This window comes from Zonotrichia albicollis, chromosome 34, assembly GCF_047830755.1.
Source record: "Zonotrichia albicollis isolate bZonAlb1 chromosome 34, bZonAlb1.hap1, whole genome shotgun sequence".
Lineage (NCBI taxonomy): Eukaryota > Metazoa > Chordata > Aves > Passeriformes > Passerellidae > Zonotrichia > Zonotrichia albicollis.
Window position 1 is genome coordinate 1,102,903 of NC_133852.1, and position 19,699 is coordinate 1,122,601.

Here is a 19,699-nt window from a genome sequence, read left to right on the forward strand (position 1 = left end):
CCCGTGTCCCCTCCCGTGTCCACTGTCCCCTCCCCTGTCCCCATCCCCTCCTGTGTCCCCCTGTCCTCTCCCGTGTCCCCTCCCTGTCCCTGTGTCCCCTCCCTGTCCCTGTGTCCCCTCCCGTGTCCCCTCCCGTGTCCCTGTGTCTCCTCCCGTGTCCCCGTGTCCCCTCCAATGTCCCCTGCCATGTCCCTGTGTCCCCTCCTGTGTCCCCGTGTCCCCTCTTGTGTCCCCGTGTCCCCTCCCTGTCCCCGTGTCCCCTCCCATGTCCCCCTGTCTCCTCCCATTTCCCCGTGTCCCCTGTTCCTGTGTCCCCTGTCCCCTCCCATGTCCCCATGCTCCTCTGTCACCTCTCATGTCCCCATGTCCCCTCCCGTGTCCACTGTCCCCTCCCCTGTCCCCATCCCCTCCTGTGTCCCTGGTCCCCTCCCATGTCCCCCTGTCCTCTCCCGTGTCCCCTCCCTGTCCCCGTGTCCCCACCAATGTCCCTGTGTCCCCTGCCATGTCCCCTGTCTCCTCCCGTATCCCCATGTCCCCTCCTGTGTCCCCATGTCCCCTTCCCATGTCCCTCTGTCCCCTTCTATGTCCTTCCCCTCCTGTGTCCCCTGTCACCTCCCATATCCCCATGTCCCTGTGTCCCCTCCTGTGTCCCCTGTCCCCTCCTCTATCCCCGTGTCCTCTCCCGTGTCCCCCATCCCCTCCCATGTCTCTGTGTCCTCTCCTGTGTCCCCATCCCCGCCCATGTCCCCTGTCCCCTGCCGTGTCCCCTGTCCCCTCCTGTCTCCCCTCCCTTGTCCCTGTGTCCCCTCCCATGTGCCATCCCCTGTCCCTGTGCCACCACAGCACCATGAGGCTCACCCCTGTCCCCATGTTCCCATGTCCCCCTGTCCCCCTGTCCCCATGTCCCTGTCCCCCTGTCCCCTCTCACCGCAGCACCATCAGGCTCTGCACCATCTCCTTGCCCAGGCAGTGTCCCCGTGTCCCCATGTCCCCCTGTCCCCTGTCCCCGTGTCCCTGTCCCCATGTCCCTGTCCCCATGTCCCCGTGTCCCCATGTCCCCCTGTCCCTGTCCCCTCTCACCGCAGCACCATCAGGCTCTGCACCATCTCCTTGCCCAGGCAGTGTCCCCTGTCCCCATGTCCCCATGTCCCTGTCCCCGTGTCCCCGCTCACCGCAGCACCATCAGGCTCTGCACCATCTCCTTGCCCAGGTAGTGTCCCCCTGTCCCCCTGTCCCCATGTCCCATGTCCCCATGTCCCCATGTCCCCTGTCCCCATGTCCCCATGTCCCCATGTCCCAGTGTCCCCATGTCCCAGTGTCCCCTGTCCCCCTGTCCCCATGTCCCCTGTCCCTGTCCCCACTCACCGCAGCACCATCAGGCTCTGCACCATCTCCTTGCCCAGGTAGTGTCCCCCTGTCCCAGTGTCCCCATGTCCCTGTCCCTGTCCCCACTCACCGCAGCACCATCAGGCTCTGCACCATCTCCTTGCCCAGGTAGTGTCCCCTGTCCCTCTGTCCCCATGTCCCCATGTCCCCTGTCCCCATGTCCCCTCTCACCGCAGCACCATCAGGCTCTGCACCATCTCCTTGCCCAGGCAGTGTCCCCATGTCCCAGTGTCCCCTGTCCCCTGTCCCTGTCCCCGCTCACCGCAGCACCATCAGGCTCTGCACCATCTCCTTGCCCAGGCAGTGTCCCCTGTCCCAGTGTCCCCATGTCCCAGTGTCCCCCTGTCCCCATGTCCCTGTCCCTGTCCCCGCTCACCGCAGCACCATCAGGCTCTGCACCATCTCCTTGCCCAGGCAGTGTCCCCTGTCCCTGTCCCCATGTCCCTGTCCCTGTCCCCGCTCACCGCAGCACCATCAGGCTCTGCACCATCTCCTTGCCCAGGTAGTGTCCCCATGTCCCTGTCCCTGTCCCCATGTCCCCACTCACCGCAGCACCATCAGGCTCTGCACCATCTCCTTGCCCAGGTAGTGTCCCCATGTCCCTGTCCCTGTCCCCTGTCCCTGTCCCTGTCCCCGCTCACCGCAGCACCATCAGGCTCTGCACCATCTCCTTGCCCAGGCAGTGTCCCCTGTCCCCCTGTCCCCATGTCCCCCTGTCCCTGTCCCCACTCACCGCAGCACCATCAGGCTCTGCACCATCTCCTTGCCCAGGCAGTGTCCCCATGTCCCCCTGTCCCTGTCCCCACTCACCGCAGCACCATCAGGCTCTGCACCATCTCCTTGCCCAGGTAGTGGTCCATCCGGTAGATCTGCTCCTCGCGGAACAGCGCGCTCAGGTGCGCCGACAGCTCCTCCGACGAGCTCAGGTCCCGCCCAAACGGCTTCTCCACGATGACGCGGTTCCACCTGGGGACAGGGACAGGGACGTGAGGGCGGGGACAGCAGGGGGACAGCGGGGACACGGGGATGTAGGGCCAGGGCCAGGGACAGCAGGGGGACATTGGGGACACAGGGATGTGGGGACAGGGACAGGGGGGACACAGGGATGTGGGGCCAGGGACAGGGACAGCAGGGGGACAGCAGGGACACAGGGATGTGGGGCCAGGGACAGGGACAGGGGGGACACAGGGATGTGGGGACAGGGACAGGGGGGACACGGGGATGTGGGGACAGAGACAGCGGGGACACAGGGATGTGGGGACAGGGACAGGGACAGCAGGGGGACAGCAGGGACACAGGGATGTGGGGACAGGGACAGGGACAGCAGGGGGACATTGGGGACACAGGGATGTGGGGACAGGGACAGGGACAGCAGGGGGACAGCGGGGACACAGGGATGTGGGGCCAGGGACAGGGACAGGGGGGACACAGGGATGTGGGGACAGGGACAGCAGGGACACAGGGATGTGGGGACAGGGACAGGGACAGCAGGGGGACAGCGGGGACACGGGGATGTGGGGACAGGGGGGACACAGGGATGTGGGGCCAGGGACAGGGACAGCAGGGGGACAGCGGGGACACAGGGATGTGGGGACAGGGACAGGGACAGCAGGGACACAGGGATGTGGGGACAGGGACAGCAGGGGGACAGGGGGGACACAGGGATGTGGGGACACGGACAGGGACAGCAGGGGGACAGCAGGGACACAGAGATGTGGGGACAGGGACAGGGACAGCAGGGGGACATTGGGGACACAGGGATGTGGGGACAGGGACAGCAGGGGGACAGCGGGGACACAGGGATGTGGGGCCAGGGACAGGGACAGCAGGGGACACAGGGATGTGGGGCCAGGGACAGGGACAGCAGGGGGATATTGGGGACACAGGGATGTGGGGACAGGGACAGCAGGGGGACAGCGGGGAATATGGGGAGCATGGGGGACATGGACGTGGGGGGACACACAGAGACACAGGGCACAAGGGACATATGGGGACATAAGGAACATGGAGGGACATGGGGACACATGGGGACATGAGGGCAGAGACCGGAGGACACGGGGGGACACGAGAGACATGGACGTGTGAGATACACAAGACACAGGGGACAAGGGACATATGGGGACATAAGGAATGTGGAGGGACATGGGGACATGTGGGGACACACGGGGTCATGAGAGACATGGGACATGTGGGGACACACAGAGACACAGGGGACACGGGACATGTGAGGACACAAGGAACGTGGAGGGACATGGGGACATGGGGGGACACACGGGGACATGAGAGACATGGGACATGTGGGGACACATGGGGGGACACACAGAGACACAGGGGACACGGGACATGTGGGGACACAAGGAACATGGAGGGACATGGGGACATATGGGGACACACAGGACATAGGAAAGTAGGGACATGCGGGGACACATGGGACATGGAGGGACATGGGGACACATGGGGACACATGGGGACATGAGGGCAGAGACCACAGGACACGGGGGGACACGAGAGACATGGACATGTGAGATACACAAGACACAGGGGACAAGGGACATATGGGGACACAAGGAACATGGAGGGACACGGGGATGTGTGGGGACACACGGGGTCATGAGAGACATGGGACATGTGGGGACACACAGAGACACAGGGGACAAGGGACATATGGGGACATAAGGAACGTGGAGGGACATGGGGACATGTGGGGACATGAGAGACATGGACATGGGGGGACACACAGAGACACAGGGGACACGGGACATATGGGGACACAAGGAACGTGGAGGGACATGGGGATGTGTGGGGACACACGGGGACATGAGAGACATGGGACATGTGGGGACACACAGAGACACAGGGGACAAGGGACATATGGGGACACAAGGAACATGGAGGGACATGGGGACATATGGGGACACACAGGACATAGGAAAGTAGGGACATGCGGGGACACATGGGACATGGAGGGACATGGGGACACATGGGGACATGAGAGCAGAGACCGCAGGACATGGGGGGACACGAGAGACATGGGACATGTGAGATACACAAGACACAGGGGACAAGGGACATATGGGGACATAAGGAACATGGAGGGACACGGGGATGTGTGGGGACACAAGAGACATGGACATGTGGGGACATGCAGAGACACAGGGGACATGGGACATATGGGGACACAAGGGACATGGAGGGACACGGGGACATGGGGACACATGGGGACACATGGGACATGCAGAGACACAAGGAACATACGAGGACACGTGGGGACACACAAGACATAGGAAATGTAGGGACATGGGGACATGAAGGGACATGTGGGGACATGGGGACACAGGGGACACTTGGACACATGGGGGACATGGGGACAAAGAGCTCTCAGGTGCTGTGTCACAGGTGTGTCCCCATGTCCCAGGTGTGTCCCCATGTCCCAGGTGTGTCCCAGGTGTGTCTCAGGTGTGTCCCAGGTGTGTCCCAGGTGTGTCACAGGTGTGTCCCAGGTGTGTCCCCATGTCACAGGTGTGTCCCAGGTGTGTCCCCATGTCCCAGGTGTGTCCCAGGTGTGTCCCCACTCACCCCTGGCCCATGCAGAGCGCTCTCAGGTGCTGTGTCCCAGGTGTGTCCCCATGTCCCAGGTGTGTCCCCATGTCCCAGGTGTGTCCCAGGTGTGTCCCAGTGTGTCCCCACTCACCCCTGTCCCATGCAGAGCGCTCTCAGGTGCTGTGTCACAGGTGTGTCCCCATGTCCCAAGTGTGTCCCCATGTCCCAGGTGTGTCCCAGGTGTGTCCCCATGTCCCAGGTGTGTCCCCATGTCCCAGGTGTGTCCCAGGTGTGTCCCCACTCACCCCTGTCCCATGCAGAGCGCTCTCAGGTGCTGTGTCACAGGTGTGTACACGCTGGGGGGCAGGGCCAGGTAGAAGAGCCGGTGGGCGCGGTCGCCCCCGGGCAGTGCCCGCAGGTGAGCGTCCAGCGCCCGGAACGAGGCCTCGTCCCCGTACTGACCCTGCACGAAGCTCTGCAGGGACAGGAACAGCTCCAGGCACGGGCCGTCCTCGGGGGACACCTGCGGGGACAGGGACAGGTGAGACAGGTGGGACAGGGACAGGGACAGGTGGGACAGGGACAGGTGAGACAGGGACAGGGACAGGTGAGACAGGGACAGGTGGGACAGGGAGGGACAGGGGACAGGGACAGGTGAGACAGGGACAGGGACAGAGACAGGTGGGACAGGGACAGGGACAGGGACAGGTGGGACAGGGACAGGTGAGACAGGGACAGGGACAGGTGAGACAGGGACAGGTGGGACAGGGACAGGTGGGACAGGGACAGGTGGGACAGGGACAAGTGAGACAGGGACAGGGACAGGTGGGACAGGGACAGGTGAGACAGGGACAGGGACAGGTGAGACAGGGACAGGTGGGACAGGGACAGGTGGGACAGGGACAGGTGGGACAGGGACAAGTGAGACAGGGACAGGGACAGGTGAGACAGGGACAGGTGGGACAGGGACAGGTGGGACAGGGACAGGTGGGACAGGGACAAGTGAGACAGGGACAGGGACAGGTGGGACAGGGACAGGTGAGACAGGGACAGGTGACACAGGGACAGGTGAGACAGGGACAGGAACAGGGGACAGGGACAGGGGACAGGTGAGACAGGGACAGGGGACAGGGACAGGTGGGACAGGGACAGGGACAGGTGAGACAGGGACAGGGACAGGGACAGCTCCAGGCACGGGCCGTCCTCAGGGGACACCTGCGGGGACAGCGACATGGACAGGTGAGACAGGGAAGGGACAGGGACAGGGACAGGGACAGGTGAGACAGGGACAGGGACAGGTGGGACAGGGACAGGTGAGACGGGGACAGGTGGGACAGGGACAGGGACAGGGGACAGGTGGGACAGGGACAGGTGAGACAAGGACAGGGACAGGGACAGGTGAGACAGGGACAGGGAACAGGTGGGACAGGGACAGGGACAGGTGGGACAGGGACAGGTGAGACAGGGACAGGGACAGGTGGGACAGGGACAGGTGGGACAGGGACAGCGACAGTGACAGGTGGGACAAGGACAGGTGGGACAGGGACAGGGACAGGTGGGACAGGGACAGGTGAGACAGGGACAGGTGAGACAGGGACAGGGGACAGGGACAGGTGGGACAGGGACAGGTGGGACAGAGACAGGGGACAGGCGACAGGTGGGACAGGGACAGGTGGGACAGGGACAAGAACACGTCCAGGCAGGGCCCATCCTCAGGGGTCACCTGTGGGGACAGGGGACAGGGACACAGAGAGTGCCCTCAGGGGTCACCTGGGACAGGCAGGGACAGGTGAGGGGACACAGGGACAAAAGGTCAGGCAGAGCTTGTCCTTGGGGGTCACCTGGGGACAGGTGAGGTCAGGAGGGGACAGAGGGGTCAGGAGGGGACAAAGGTCAGGAGGGGACAGAAGGGACAGGAGGGGACAGGTGAGGTCAGGAGGGGTCAGGGGGGACAGAGGGGTCAGGAGGTGCCAGGAAGGGACAGGTGAAGTCAGGAGGGGACAGAGGGGTCAGGAGGGGACAAAGGTCAGGAGGGGACACAGAGGGGACAGGAGGGGACAGGAGGGGACACAGAGGGGACAGAGAGACAGGAGGGGTCAGGGGGGACAGAGGGGTCAGGAGGGGACAGAGGGGACAGAGGGGACAGGAAGGGACAGGGAGGTCAGGAGGGGACAGAGGAGACAGAGGGGACACAGAGGGGACAGGAGGGGACAGGGGGGACAGAGGGGACACAGAGGGGTCAGGAGGGGACAGAGGGGACAGAGGGGACACAGAGGGGACAGAGGGGACAGGAGGGGACAGAGGGGACACAGAGGGGACACAGAGGGGACAGAGGGGACAGGAGGGGACAGAGGGGACAGAGGGGACACAGAGGGGTCAGGGGACACAGGGGGACACAGAGGGGACACAGAGGGGACACAGAGGGGACACAGAGGGGACAGGGGGGACACAGAGGGGACAGAGGGGACAGGAGGGGTCAGGAGGGGTCAGGAGGGGTCAGGGGGACACAGAGGGGACACAGAGGGGACAGAGGGGACAGGAGGGGTCAGGAGGGGTCAGGAGGGGTCAGGGGGACACAGAGGGGACAGGGGGGACAGGAGGGGTCAGGAGGGATCAGGAGGGGACACAGCGAGGACAGGGGACACAGAGGGGACAGGAGGGGACAGAGGGGACAGAGGGGTCAGGAGGGGACAGAGGGGACAGGGGGGACAGGGGGGACAGGAGGGGACAGGGGGGACAGGGGGGACAGGGGGGACAGGAGGGGACAGGGGGGACAGGGGGGACAGGGGGGACAGGAGGGGACAGGGGGGACAGGGGGGACAGGGGGGACAGGAGGGGACAGGGGGGACAGGGGGGACAGGGGGGACAGGGGGGACAGGAGGGGACAGGGGGGACACAGAGGGGACAGAGGGGACAGGTGAGGTCAGGAGGGGGCAGAGGAGACAGGAGGGGTCAGGGGACAGAGGGGACACAGAGGGGACAGGGGGGACAGAGGGGACAGGAGGGACACAGAGGGGACAGGAGGGTCAGGAGGGGACAGAGGGGTCAGGGGGGTCAGGAGGGGTCAGGAGGGGACAGAGGGGACACAGAGGAGACACAGAGGGGACAGAGGGGACACAGAGGGGACACAGAGGGGACAGAGGGGACAGGGGGGTCAGGAGGGGACACAGAGGGGACAGGGGGACAGGGGCAGCGCTGTCACCTTGAGGTGGGGCAGGGTCTGCTCCCGGATCAGCTCCACCGTGAGGGGCGAGCGGGCGAAGCCGACGACGCGCGTGTCATCGGGGAGCAGCCCGTCCCGGAACAGCCACCTGCGGGGGACACCACCTGTGTCACTGTGTGTCACCACCTGTGTGTGTCACCTGTGTGTGTCACCTGTGTGTGTCACCTGTGTGTGTCACCTGTGTGTCACCTGTGTCACCTGTGTGTCACCTGTGTCACCTGTGTCACCTGTGTGTGTCACCTGTGTCACCTGTGTGTCACCTGTGTGTCACCTGTGTGTCACCTGTGTCACCTGTGTCACCTGTGTGTCACCACCTGTGTGTGTCACCTGTGTGTCACCTGTGTGTGTCACCTGTGTCACTGTGTCACTGTGTCACCTGTGTGTCACCTGTGTCACCTGTGCCACCTGTGTCACCTGTGTGTCACCTGTGTCACCTGTGTCACTGTGTCACCACCTGTGTCGCCTGTGTCACCTGTGTGTCACCTGTGTCACTGTGTCACCTGTGTGTCACCTGTGTCACTGTGTGTCACCACCTGTGTGCCACCTGTGTGTGTCACCTGTGTCACTGTGTGTCACCTGTGTGTCACTTGTGTGTCACCTGTGCCACCTGTGTCACCTGTGTCACTGTGTCACCCGTGTGTCACCTGTGTGCCACCTGTGTGTGTCACCTGTGTGTCACCTGTGTCACCTGTACCACCTGTGTCACCACCTGTGCATGTCACCTGTGTCACCTGTGTGTCACCTGTGTGTCACCTGTGTCACTGTGTCACCTGTGTGCCACCTGTGTGTTACCTGTGTCACCACCTGTGTGTGTCACCTGTGTCACCTGTGCCACCTGTGTCACCACCTGTGCCACCTGTGTGTGTCACCTGTGTGTCACCTGTCACCACCTGTGTCACCTGTGTCACTGTGTCACTGTGTCACCACCTGTGTCACCTGTGTCACCTGTGTCACCTGTGCCACCTGTGTCACCTGTGTGTCACCTGTGTCACTGTGTCACCTGTGTCACCTGTGTCATCTGTGTGTCACTGTGTCACCTGTGTCACTGTGTCACCTGTACCACCTGTGTCACCTGTGTCACCTGTGTGTCACCTGTGTGTCACCTGTGTCACCTGTACCACCTGTGTCACCTGTGTGTCACCTGTGCCACCTGTGCCACCACCTGTGTGTGTCACCTGTGTCACTGTGTCAGTGGTGTCACCTGTGTGTGTCACCTATGTCACTATCTGTGTCACTATCTGTGTCATTATCTGTGCCACCTGTGTCACCTGTGCCATCTGTGTCACCACCTGTGTGTGTCACCTGTGTCACTGTGTCACCTGTGTCACCTGTGTCACTATCTGTGTCACTATCTGTGTCACTATCTGTGTCACTATCTGTGTCACCTGTGTGTCACCTGTGTCACCACCTGTGTGTCACCTGTGTCACCTGTGCCACCTGTGTCACCTGTGCCACTATCTGTGCCACCTGTGCCACCTGTACCACCTGTGTCACCTGTGTCACCTGTGCCACTATCTGTGCCACCTGTGCCACCTGTGTCACCTGTGTCACCACCTGTGTGTGTCACCTGTGTCACCTGTGCCACCTGTGTCACCACCTGTGCCACCTGTGTGTCACCTGCGCCACCACCTGTGTCACTATCTGTGCCACCTGTGCCACCACCCGCGTCCCCAGAGTCCCCCCGGTGCCACCTGTGCCATCAGGGGGCGCCTGTCCCAGCAGAGCCACCTGGGGGATGGCACTGTCACCTGTGTCACCAAGCCCTTGGGGACACCCCCAACACTGCCACCACCCCCTCTCGGGGTGCCAGGCCTAAGGTGACACCGCTGTCACCAACCCTCCCTCAGGGTGGGGACACTGGGAATGGGGCTCCTGTCCCTGCGTCACCCTGGGAGGAGTGACACCGAGGGGACAGGTGACACAGGCACAGGTGACACAGGGACAGGTGACACCGAGGGGACAGGTGACACAGGGACAGGTGACACAGGGACAGGTGACACAGAGGGGACAGGTGACACACAGGGGACACAGGGACAGGTGACACAGAGGGGACAGGTGACACAGGGACAGGTGACACAGGGACAGGTGACACAGAGGGGACAGGTGACACACAGGGGACACAGGGAGAGGTGACACAGAGGGGACAGGTGACACAGGGACAGGTGACACAGGGACAGTGTAACACAGAGGGGACAGGTGACACACAGGGGACACAATGACAGGTGACACAGGGACAGGTGACATAGAGGAGACAAGTGACACAGGGACAGGTGACACCGGGACAGGTGACACAGAGGGGACAGGTGACACAGGGACAGGTGACACAGGGACAGGTGACATAGAGGAGACAGGTGACAGAAAGGGGACAGGTGACACAGGGAGAGGCGACAGAAGGGGGACAGGTGACACAGGGAGAGATGACAGAAGGGGGACAGGTGACACATAGGGGACAGGTGACACAGGGACAGGTGACACAGGGACAGGTGACATAGGGACAAGTGACACAGAGACAGGTGACACAGGGACAGTGTGACACACAGGGACAGGTGACACAGGGACAGGTGACACAGAGGAGACAGGTGACACAGGGACAGGTGACACAGAGGGATCAGGTGACACAGGGACAGGTGACACAGGGACAGTGTGACACAGGGACAGTGTGACACAGGGACAGGTGACACAGGGGGGACAGATGACACAGAGAGGTGACACAGGGACAGTGTGACACAGGGACAGTGTGACACAGAGGGATCAGGTGACACAGGGACAGGTGACACAGGGACAGTGTGACACAGGGGCAGGTGACACAGGGAGGTAACACAGGGACAGGTGACACAGAGGGGACAGGTGACAGACAGGTGACACAGGGACAGGTGACACAGGGACAGGTGACACAGAGGGGACAGGTGACACAGGGACAGGTGACACAGGGACAGTGCGACACCGGGACAGGTGACACAGGGACAGGTGACACAGAGGGGACAGGTGACACAGGGACAGGTGACACAGAGGGGACAGGTGACACAGACAGGTGACACAGGGACAGTGTGACACAGGGACAGTGCGACACCGGGACAGGTGACACAGGGACAGGTGACACAGGGACAGGTGACACAGGGACAGTGCGACACCGGGACAGGTGACACAGGGACAGGTGACACAGAGAGGACAGGTGACACAGGGAGAGGTGACACAGAGACAGGTGACACAGGGACAGGTGACACAGAGACAGGTGACACAGGGACAGGTGACACAGAGGGGACAGGTGACACAGGGACAGGTGACACATGGACAGGTGACACAGGGACAGGTGACACAGAGAGGTAACACAGGGACAGGTGACACAGGGACAGGTGACACAGGCGCAGGTGACACAGGGGGAACAGGTGACACAGAGAGGACAGGTGACACAGGGAGAGGTGACACAGGGACAGGTGACACAGGGACAGGTGACACCGAGGGGACAGGTGACACAGGGACAGGTGACACAGAGACAGGTGACACAGGGAGAGGTGACACAGGGACAGGTGACACAGGGACAGGTGACACAGAGAGGTAACACAGGGACAGGTGACACAGGGACAGGTGACACCGAGGGGACAGGTGACACAGGGACAGGTGACACAGAGACAGGTGACACAGGGACAGGTGACACAGAGGGGACAGGTGACACAGGGAGAGGTGACACACAGAGGACAGGTGACACAGGGGGGACAGGTGACACAGGGAGAGGTGACACCGGGACAGGTGAACAGGGACAGGTGACACAGAGGGGACAGGTGACACAGGGACAGGTGACACAGGGAGAGGTGACATAGAGGGGACAGGTGACACAGGGACAGGTGACACAGGGGGGACAGGAGCTGCAAACTGAGGAGCTGGGGACACCGGCTCCCACTGGGGACACTGGTGCCAGCTGGTGACACAGCTGTGGTGACACTGGGGACAGAGCAGACAATGGCAGCACTGAGTGCCACTGGTGGCACTGGGGACAGCACTGAGTGACATTGGTGGCCCTGGTGGCCCTGGTGGCCCTGGGGACAGCTGGGACTCCAGTGCCAGCCCCAGTGACCCCGGTGACATCAGTGACCCTGGGGACGGCTGGGGACATTGGTGGCCCTGGGGACAGGTGGAACACAGGTGGCCTTGGTGACACCATCGTTCCTTTTGTCCCCTCAGTGTCCCTGCTGTCCCCAAGTGTCCTCATTGTGCCCTCGGTGTCCCCAGGTACCCCCTCAGTGTCCTCAGGTACCCCCGCTGTCCCCATTGTCCCCTCAGTGTCCTCACTGTCCCCTCAGTGTCCCCGCTGTCACCTCAGTGTCCCCATTGTCCCCTTGGTGTCCCCAGGTGTGTCCTCAGTGTCCCCAGGTACCCCCTCAGTGTCCCCAGGTAACCCCCGCTGTCCCCATTGTCCCCTCAGTGTCCCCAGGTGCCCCCATTGCCCTCTCACTGTCCCCATTGTCCCCATTGTCCCCAGGTGTCCCCGCTGTCCCCATTGTCCCCTCAGTGTCCCTGTGTGTCCCCAAGCGTCCCCATTGTCCTCTCAGTGTCCCCAGGTGTCCCCACTGTCCCCTCAGTGTCCCCCCTGTCCCCTCAGTGTCCCCACTGTCCCCATTGTCCCTCCACTGTCCCCACTGTCCCCCCAGTGTCCCCTCAGTCCCCACTGTCCCCCCACTGCCCCCTCACTGTCCACACTGTCCCCTCAGTGTCCCCATTGTCCCCTCAGTGTCCCCTCATTGTCCTCACTGTCCCCTCATTGTCCCCACTGTCCCCATTGTCCCCCCACTGTCCCCACAGTCCCCATTGCCCCCTCAGTGTCCCCTCAGTCCCCATTGCCCCCTCAGTGTCCCCACTGTCCCCTCACTGTCCCCTCACTGTCCCCATTGCCCCCTCACTGTCCCCACTGTCCCCTCAGTGTCCCCTCAGTGTCCCCTCAGTGTCCCCACTGTCCCCTCACTGTCCCCACTGTCCCTACTGTCCCCAATGTCCCCACTGTCCCCTCATTGCCCCCTCAGTGTTCCCACTGTCCCCCCATTGTCCCCTCAGTGTCCCCTCATTGTCCCCATTGTCGCCCCACTGTCCCCTCACTGTCCCTTCACTGTCCCCACTGTCCCCATTGTCCCCACTGTCCCCTCACTGTCCTCACTGTCCCCACAGTCCCCATTGCCCCCTCAGTGTCCCCAGGTGTCCCCACTGTCGCCATTGCCCCTTCAGTGTCCCCTCAGTGTCCCCACTGTCCCCTCAGTGCCCCCACTGTCCCCCCACTGTTCCCATTGTCGCCTCAGTGTCCCCATTGTCCCCACTGTCCCCTCAGTCCCCACTGTCCCCTCATTGTCCTCACTGTCCCCCCACTGTCCCCACTGTCCCCAGGTGTCCCAATTGTCCCCCCACTGTCCCCACTGTCCCCTCATTGTCCCAACTGTCCCCAGGTGTCCCCACTGTCCCCACTGTCCCCTCAGTGTCCCCACTGTCCCCCCACTGTCCCCACTGTCCCCCCATTGTCCCCACTGTCCCCCCATTGTCCCTACTGTCCCCTCAGTCCCCATTGTCCCCTCATTGCCCCCTCACTGTCCCCACTGTCCCCTCACTGTCCCCCCAGTGTCCCCACTGTCCCCAGGTGTCCCCTCAGTGTCCCCTCAGTGTCCCCTCAGTCCCCACTGTCCCCTCATTGTCCTCAGTGTCCCCAGGTGTCCCCACTATCCCCCCAGTGTCCCCTCAGTGTCCCCACTGTCCCCACTGTCCCCCCACAGTCCCCTCACTGTCCCCACTGTCCCCATTGTCCCCCCACTGTCCCCTCAGTGTCCCCAATGTCCCCACTGTCCCCACTGTCCCCATACCATATCGTGGGGTAAATCTTCTTCCTGGCCAGGTCACCCTGTGGGGGGAGGGGCGCTGAGGGCTGGGGGCGGGGCGGGGCCACACCCAGCGCTGGCCCCTCCCCCACCCAGGAATGTGCTGAGTCAGCGGCCCCGCCCCTCCCCCTCCCCCACCGGGGCCGTTCAATGGGCGGGGCTGGGCAATGGGGGGGGGGGGGGAGGGGCGGAGGAGGAAGTTGGGGTGCGGGTGGGGGAGGGGCGGGCGTGGCACCCCAACTTCCTCCCCTCCCCCCAAAACCGGCCCCGGGTCCCGCCCATCCCCCAATCTCCTCCTCCCCCTTTCCCTTTGTCCCAAATCCCCCCGAAATTCCCTCAAATCCCCCAAAATCCACCCAAATGCCTCCAAAATCCCCCAAAAATCTCCCCAAAATCCCCTCAATTCTCCCCCAAAAATCCCCCCAAAATCCCCAAAAATCTCCACAAAATCCCCTCAATTCTCCCCCAAAAATCCCTCCAAAATCCTCAAAAATCTCCCCAAAATCTCCCCAAAATCCCCTCAATTCTCCCCCAAAATCTCCCCAAAATCCCCTCAATTCTCCCCCAAAATCCTCCCCAAAAATCTCCCCCAAAATCCCCTCAATTATCCCCAAAAATCCCTCCAAAATCCCCCCAAAATCCCCTCAATTATCCCCAAAAATCCCTCCAAAATCCCCCCAAAAATCCCTCCAAAATCTCCCCAAAATCCGCTCAATTCTCCCTCAAAAATCCCTCCAAAATCCCAAAAAATCCCCTCAATTCTCCCTCAAAAATTCCTCCAAAATCCCCAAAAATCTCCCCCAAAACCCCCCAAAATTTCCTCAATTCTCCCTCAAAAATCCCTCCAAAATCCCCAAAAATCCCCTCAATTCTCCCCAAAAAATCTCCCCAAAGATCTCCCCAAAGATCTCCCCAAAATCTCCTCAATTCTCCCCCAAAAATCCCTCCAAAATCCCTCCAAAATCCCCTCAATTCTCCCCAAAAATCTCCCCAAAGATCTCCCCAAAATCCCCTCAATTCTCCCCCAAAAATCCCTCCAAAATCCCCCTAAAATCCCCTCAATTCTCCCCCAAAAATCCCTCCAAAATCCCCAAAAATCTCCCCAAAACCCCCTCAATTCTCCCCCAAAAATCCTCCCCAAAATCCCCTCAATTCTCCCCCAAAAATCTCCCCAAAATCCCCAAAAATCCCCCCAAAACCCCTCAATTCTCCCCAAAAATCTCCCCAAAGATCTCCCCAAAATCCCCAAAAATCTCCCCAAAAAATCCCTCCAAAATCCTCAAAAATCTCCCCAAAATCTCCCCAAAACCCCCTCATTTCTCCCCAAAAATCTCCCCAAAGATCTCCCCAAAATCCCCTCAATTCTCCCCCAAAATCTCCCCAAAACCCCCCCAAAATCCCCTCAATTCTCCCCAAAAATCCCTCCAAAATCCCCAAAAATCTCCCCCAAAACACCCCCAAAATTTCCTCAATTCTCCCCCAAAATCCCCACAAAAAATCCCCTCAATTCTCCCCAAATTCCCCCAAATTCTCCCCAAAATTTCCTTTATTTCCCCCAACCCCGAATTTCCTTTATTTTCCCCAAAATCTCCCCAAAACCCCCCCAAAAAATCCCCCAAAAATCCCCCAAAAATCTCCCCAAAATCTCCTCAATTCTCCCCAAATTCCCCCAATTTCCTTTATTTCCCCCAGATCTCCCAATTCCCTTCATTTCCTCCAAATTTCCTTTCCACCCTTCCATATCCCCCCACTGCCCCCCAACATTTCCTTCCCCTTTTTTGCTCTTTCCACCCCCCAATTTCACCCCAAACCCCAAATTCCACCCCACAAACCCCAAATTTCTGCCCCAAACCCCTTTATCCCCCCCAAACCCCAAATTTCTGCTCCCAACCCCCAAATTCCTGCCCCAAGCTCCCTTTATTCGCCCCCAACCCCTTTATTTCCCCCCAAATCCCTTTATCCCCCCCAAACCCCTTTATTTCCCCCTCCAACCCCCTTTATTTCCCCCTTAAACCCCAAATTTCTGCCCCCAACCCCCAAATTCCTGCCCCAAGCTGCCTTTATTCGCCCCCAAACCCCTTTATTTCCCCCCAAACCCCTTTATTTCCCCCCAAACCCCTTTATTTACCCCCCAAACCCCAAATTTCTGCCCCCAAACCCCAAATTTCTGCCCCCAACCCCAAAACTCCCGCCCCCAACCACCTTTATTTCCCCCCCCAACTCCAAATTCCTGCCCCAAACCCCCTTTATTTTCCTCTCCAAACCCCTTTATCCCCCCCCAAACCCCAAACCCCAAATTTCTGCCCCAAACCCCCTTTATCCCCCCCAAACCCGTTTATTTCCTCCTCCAACCCCCTTTATTTCCCCCTCAACCCCCTTTATTTCCCCCCTAAACCCCAAATTCCTGCCCCAAACCCCCTTTATTTCTCCCCCAAACCCCTTTATTTCCCCCAGCCCCCTTTATTTGCCCCCCAATCCCCAAATTCCTGCCCCCAAACCCCAAACTCCCATCCCAAACCCCCTTCATTTCTCCCCCAAACCCCAAATTTCTGCCCCCAAACCCAACTCCTGCCCCAAACCCTTTTATTTCCCCCCAAACCCCTTTATCCCCCCCAACCCCCTTTATTTGCCCCCCAAACCCCAAACTCCTGCCCCCAACCCCCTTTATTTGCCCCCCAAACCCCAAACTCCCATCCCAAACCCCCTTTATTTCCCCCCAAATCCCTTTATCCCCCCCAACCCCCTTTATTTGCCCCCCAAACCCCAAATTTCTGCCCCCCAAACCCCAAATTTCTGCCCCCAACCCCAAACTCCCGCCCCCAGCCCCCTCCCCGGCCCCATCCCCACTCACGGAGGCGCCGAGGATGACGAGGACGTGCGGGTGGCCCTGCAGGAAGGCTCCGTCCCGGCTCAGCTCCTGCCGGAGCATCCCGCACACCTGCGAGCGGCTCAGCTGCCCCCCGGCGCCCGGCGCCTCCTCACCGGGGCCCGGCATCGCTCCTGGGGGGCGGACCGGGCACTTGGGGGGCCGGTTCGGGTACTTGGGGGGCGGACCGGGCACTTGGGGGGCCGGTTCGGGCACTTGGGGGGCAGGGCTGGCACTTGGGGGGCCGGTTCGGGCACTTGGGGGGCCGGTTCGGGTACTTGGGGGGCAGGGCTGGCACTTGGGGGGCAGGGCTGGCACTTGGGGGGCAGGGCTGGCACTTGGGGGGCCGGTTCGGGCACTTGGGGGGCAGGGCTGGCACTGGGGGGGCCGGTTCGGGTACTTGGGGGGCCGGTTCGGGCACCCCGGGCAGGATTCGGGGAGCAGAGGAACAGGTTTGGGCACCCCAGGGCAGGATTGGAGGGGCTGTGGGGCAGGGCTGGCACTTGGGGGGCAGGGCTGGCACTTGGGGGGCGGGTTTGGGTACTTGGGGGGCGGGATCGGGCACTTGGGGGGCAGGGCTGGGCACCCCAGGGCAGGATTGCAGGGGCTGTGGGGCAGGGCTGGCACTTGGGGGGCAGGGCGGGCACTTGAGGGGCGGGATCGGGCACTTGGGGGGCAGGGCGGGCACTTGGGGGGCCGGTTCGGGCACTTGGGGGGCAGGGCTGGCACTTGGGGGGCCGGTTCGGGCACCCCGGGCAGGATTCGGGGAGCAGAGGAACAGGTTTGGGCACCCCAGGGCAGGATTGGAGGGGCTGTGGGGCAGGGCGGGCACTTGGGGGGCAGGGCTGGGCACCTCAGGGCAGGATTGGAGGGGCTGTGGGGCAGGGCTAGCGCTTGGGGGGCGGGTTTGGGCACTTTGGGGGCAGGGCTGGCACTTGGGGGGCAGGGCTGGGCACCCCAGGGCAGGATTGGAGGGGCTGTGGGGCAGGGCTGGCACTTGGGGGACGGGTTCGGGCACTTGGGGGGCGGGTTTGGGCACTTGTGGGGCGGGATCGGGCACTTGGGGGGCAGGGCTGGGCACCCCAGGGCAGGATTGGAGGGGTTGTAGGGCAAGGTTGGCACTTGTGGGGCGGGATTTGAGGTTTTGGGGCAGGGTTGGCTCCTGGGGTGGGGTTGGGTGGGGCAGGATCCGGGATTTGGGGGTAAAATCGGGGATTTGGGGTTGGGATTTGAGATTTGGGGGCGGGATTTGGGTTCGGATCGGGGATTTGGGGGCGGGTTTGGGCACCCCAGGGCAGGATTGGAGGGGCTGTGGGGCAGGGCTGGCACTTGGGGGGCAGGGCTGGCACTTGTGGGGCGGGATCGGGCACTTGGGGGGCAGGGCTGGGCACCCCAGGGCAGGATTGGAGGGGTTGTGGGGCAGGGCTGGCACTTGTGGGGCGGGATTCGAGGTTTTGGGGCAGGGCTGGCACTTGGGGTCGGGTTGTGTGGGGCAGGATCTGGGATTTGGGGTCGGCATTTGGGATTTTGGGGTTGGGATTTTGGGGCAGGATTGGGGATTTGGGGGTGACATTTGAGATTTCAGGGTTGGATTTGGGGCCAGGATTTGGGGATTTTGGGGTTGGGATTTGGGATTTAGGGGGTGGGATTTGGGATTTTGGGGTTGGGATTTGGGATTTAGGGGGTGGGATTTGGGATTTTGGGGTTGGGATTTGGGGGCAGGATCGGAGATTTGGGGGCGGGATTTGGGGTTTAGGGGCAGGATTTGGGATCTGGGATTTAGGGCCGGAATCGGGGATTCCAGGTTGAATTTGGGGGTAGAATCGGGGATTTTGGGGTGGGATCCGGGATTTGGGGTTCGGATCAGGGATTTTGGGGTGGGATTTGGGATTCGGGGCTGGGATCGAGGATTTTGGGGTGGGATTTGGGAATTGGACATGATATTTGGGATTTGGGGGTGGGATCCGGGATTTGGGGTTCGGATCGGGGATTTTGGGGTGGGATTTGGGATTTGGGGGCGGGATTTGGGGGAGATTGGGGCGTGGCCAGGGTGGGGCAGGACACGCCCTCCCCCCATTGTCCCCCTCAAATCCGCCCCGATTTCCCCCCCAGACCCCCCAAATCCCCTCAGAGCCCCCTCCCCATCCCCCCATAAACCCCCAGGCCCCCACGGAGCCCCCAATTCCCCTCAAATCTCCCCAAATTTTCCCAATTTCCGCCTTCACCCCCCATCAATTGACCCTCAACCCCTCACGGAGCCCTGGACACTCCCAGGCTCCCAATTTCCGCCTTCACTGACCCCAAATCCCCCAAAATTCCCTTCAAATCCCCCAAATTCCCTTCAAATCGCCCTCGAATTTCCCCCAAATCCCCTCAAATCTCCCAGATTCCCCCCAACTTTCCCTCAAATTCCTCTCAAATCCTTATATTCCCCCCAAATCCCGAAATTCCCCCCAAATCCCCCCTAAATTTCCCAAATCTCCCAGATTGCCCCCAATTTTCCCCCAAATTCCCCTCAGACCCCCGAAATTCCCCTCAAACCCCCCCCCATTTCCGCCCCAAACCCCCCACATCCCCCCTCAGCTCCCTCCTGACGCTGCTCCCCAGGCCCTCCTGGACCCCCCGGGCCATTTTAGACCCCAGATTCCCTCACGTCCTCCGGAATTTCCCCGAATTTCCCCGAATTTCTTTAAATTTCCCAAATTTCCTCATCACTTCCCGGTCCCCCCGCACCTTCCCGCTCCGGCCGCTCTCGCGCCGCCTCCCCCACGCTCGCGCGGCTCCCCATCCCCTCACAGAGGCCACGCCCACCGCCACGCCCTCACCCTTTAT

At 61.6% G+C, this 19,699-nt stretch overlaps 1 protein-coding gene across 1 annotated transcript in view; it reads right to left on the bottom strand.

The window, feature by feature from the left end:
• Positions 1–19,688, bottom strand: part of G6PD (glucose-6-phosphate dehydrogenase) — a 42,430-nt gene extending 22,742 nt beyond the window's left edge. The window contains exons 1-6 of the mRNA XM_074531122.1: positions 19,601–19,688; positions 16,853–17,001; positions 13,987–14,024; positions 8,129–8,237; positions 5,232–5,449; positions 2,197–2,352 (exon numbers count right to left, since the gene is read on the bottom strand). Of these exons, the coding sequence (XP_074387223.1) occupies positions 2,197–2,352; positions 5,232–5,449; positions 8,129–8,237; positions 13,987–14,024; positions 16,853–17,001; positions 19,601–19,655 (725 nt within the window). The 5' untranslated portion in view covers positions 19,656–19,688. The remainder of the gene's footprint in view (positions 1–2,196; positions 2,353–5,231; positions 5,450–8,128; positions 8,238–13,986; positions 14,025–16,852; positions 17,002–19,600) is intronic.
• Positions 19,689–19,699: the final 11 nt, after the last annotated feature.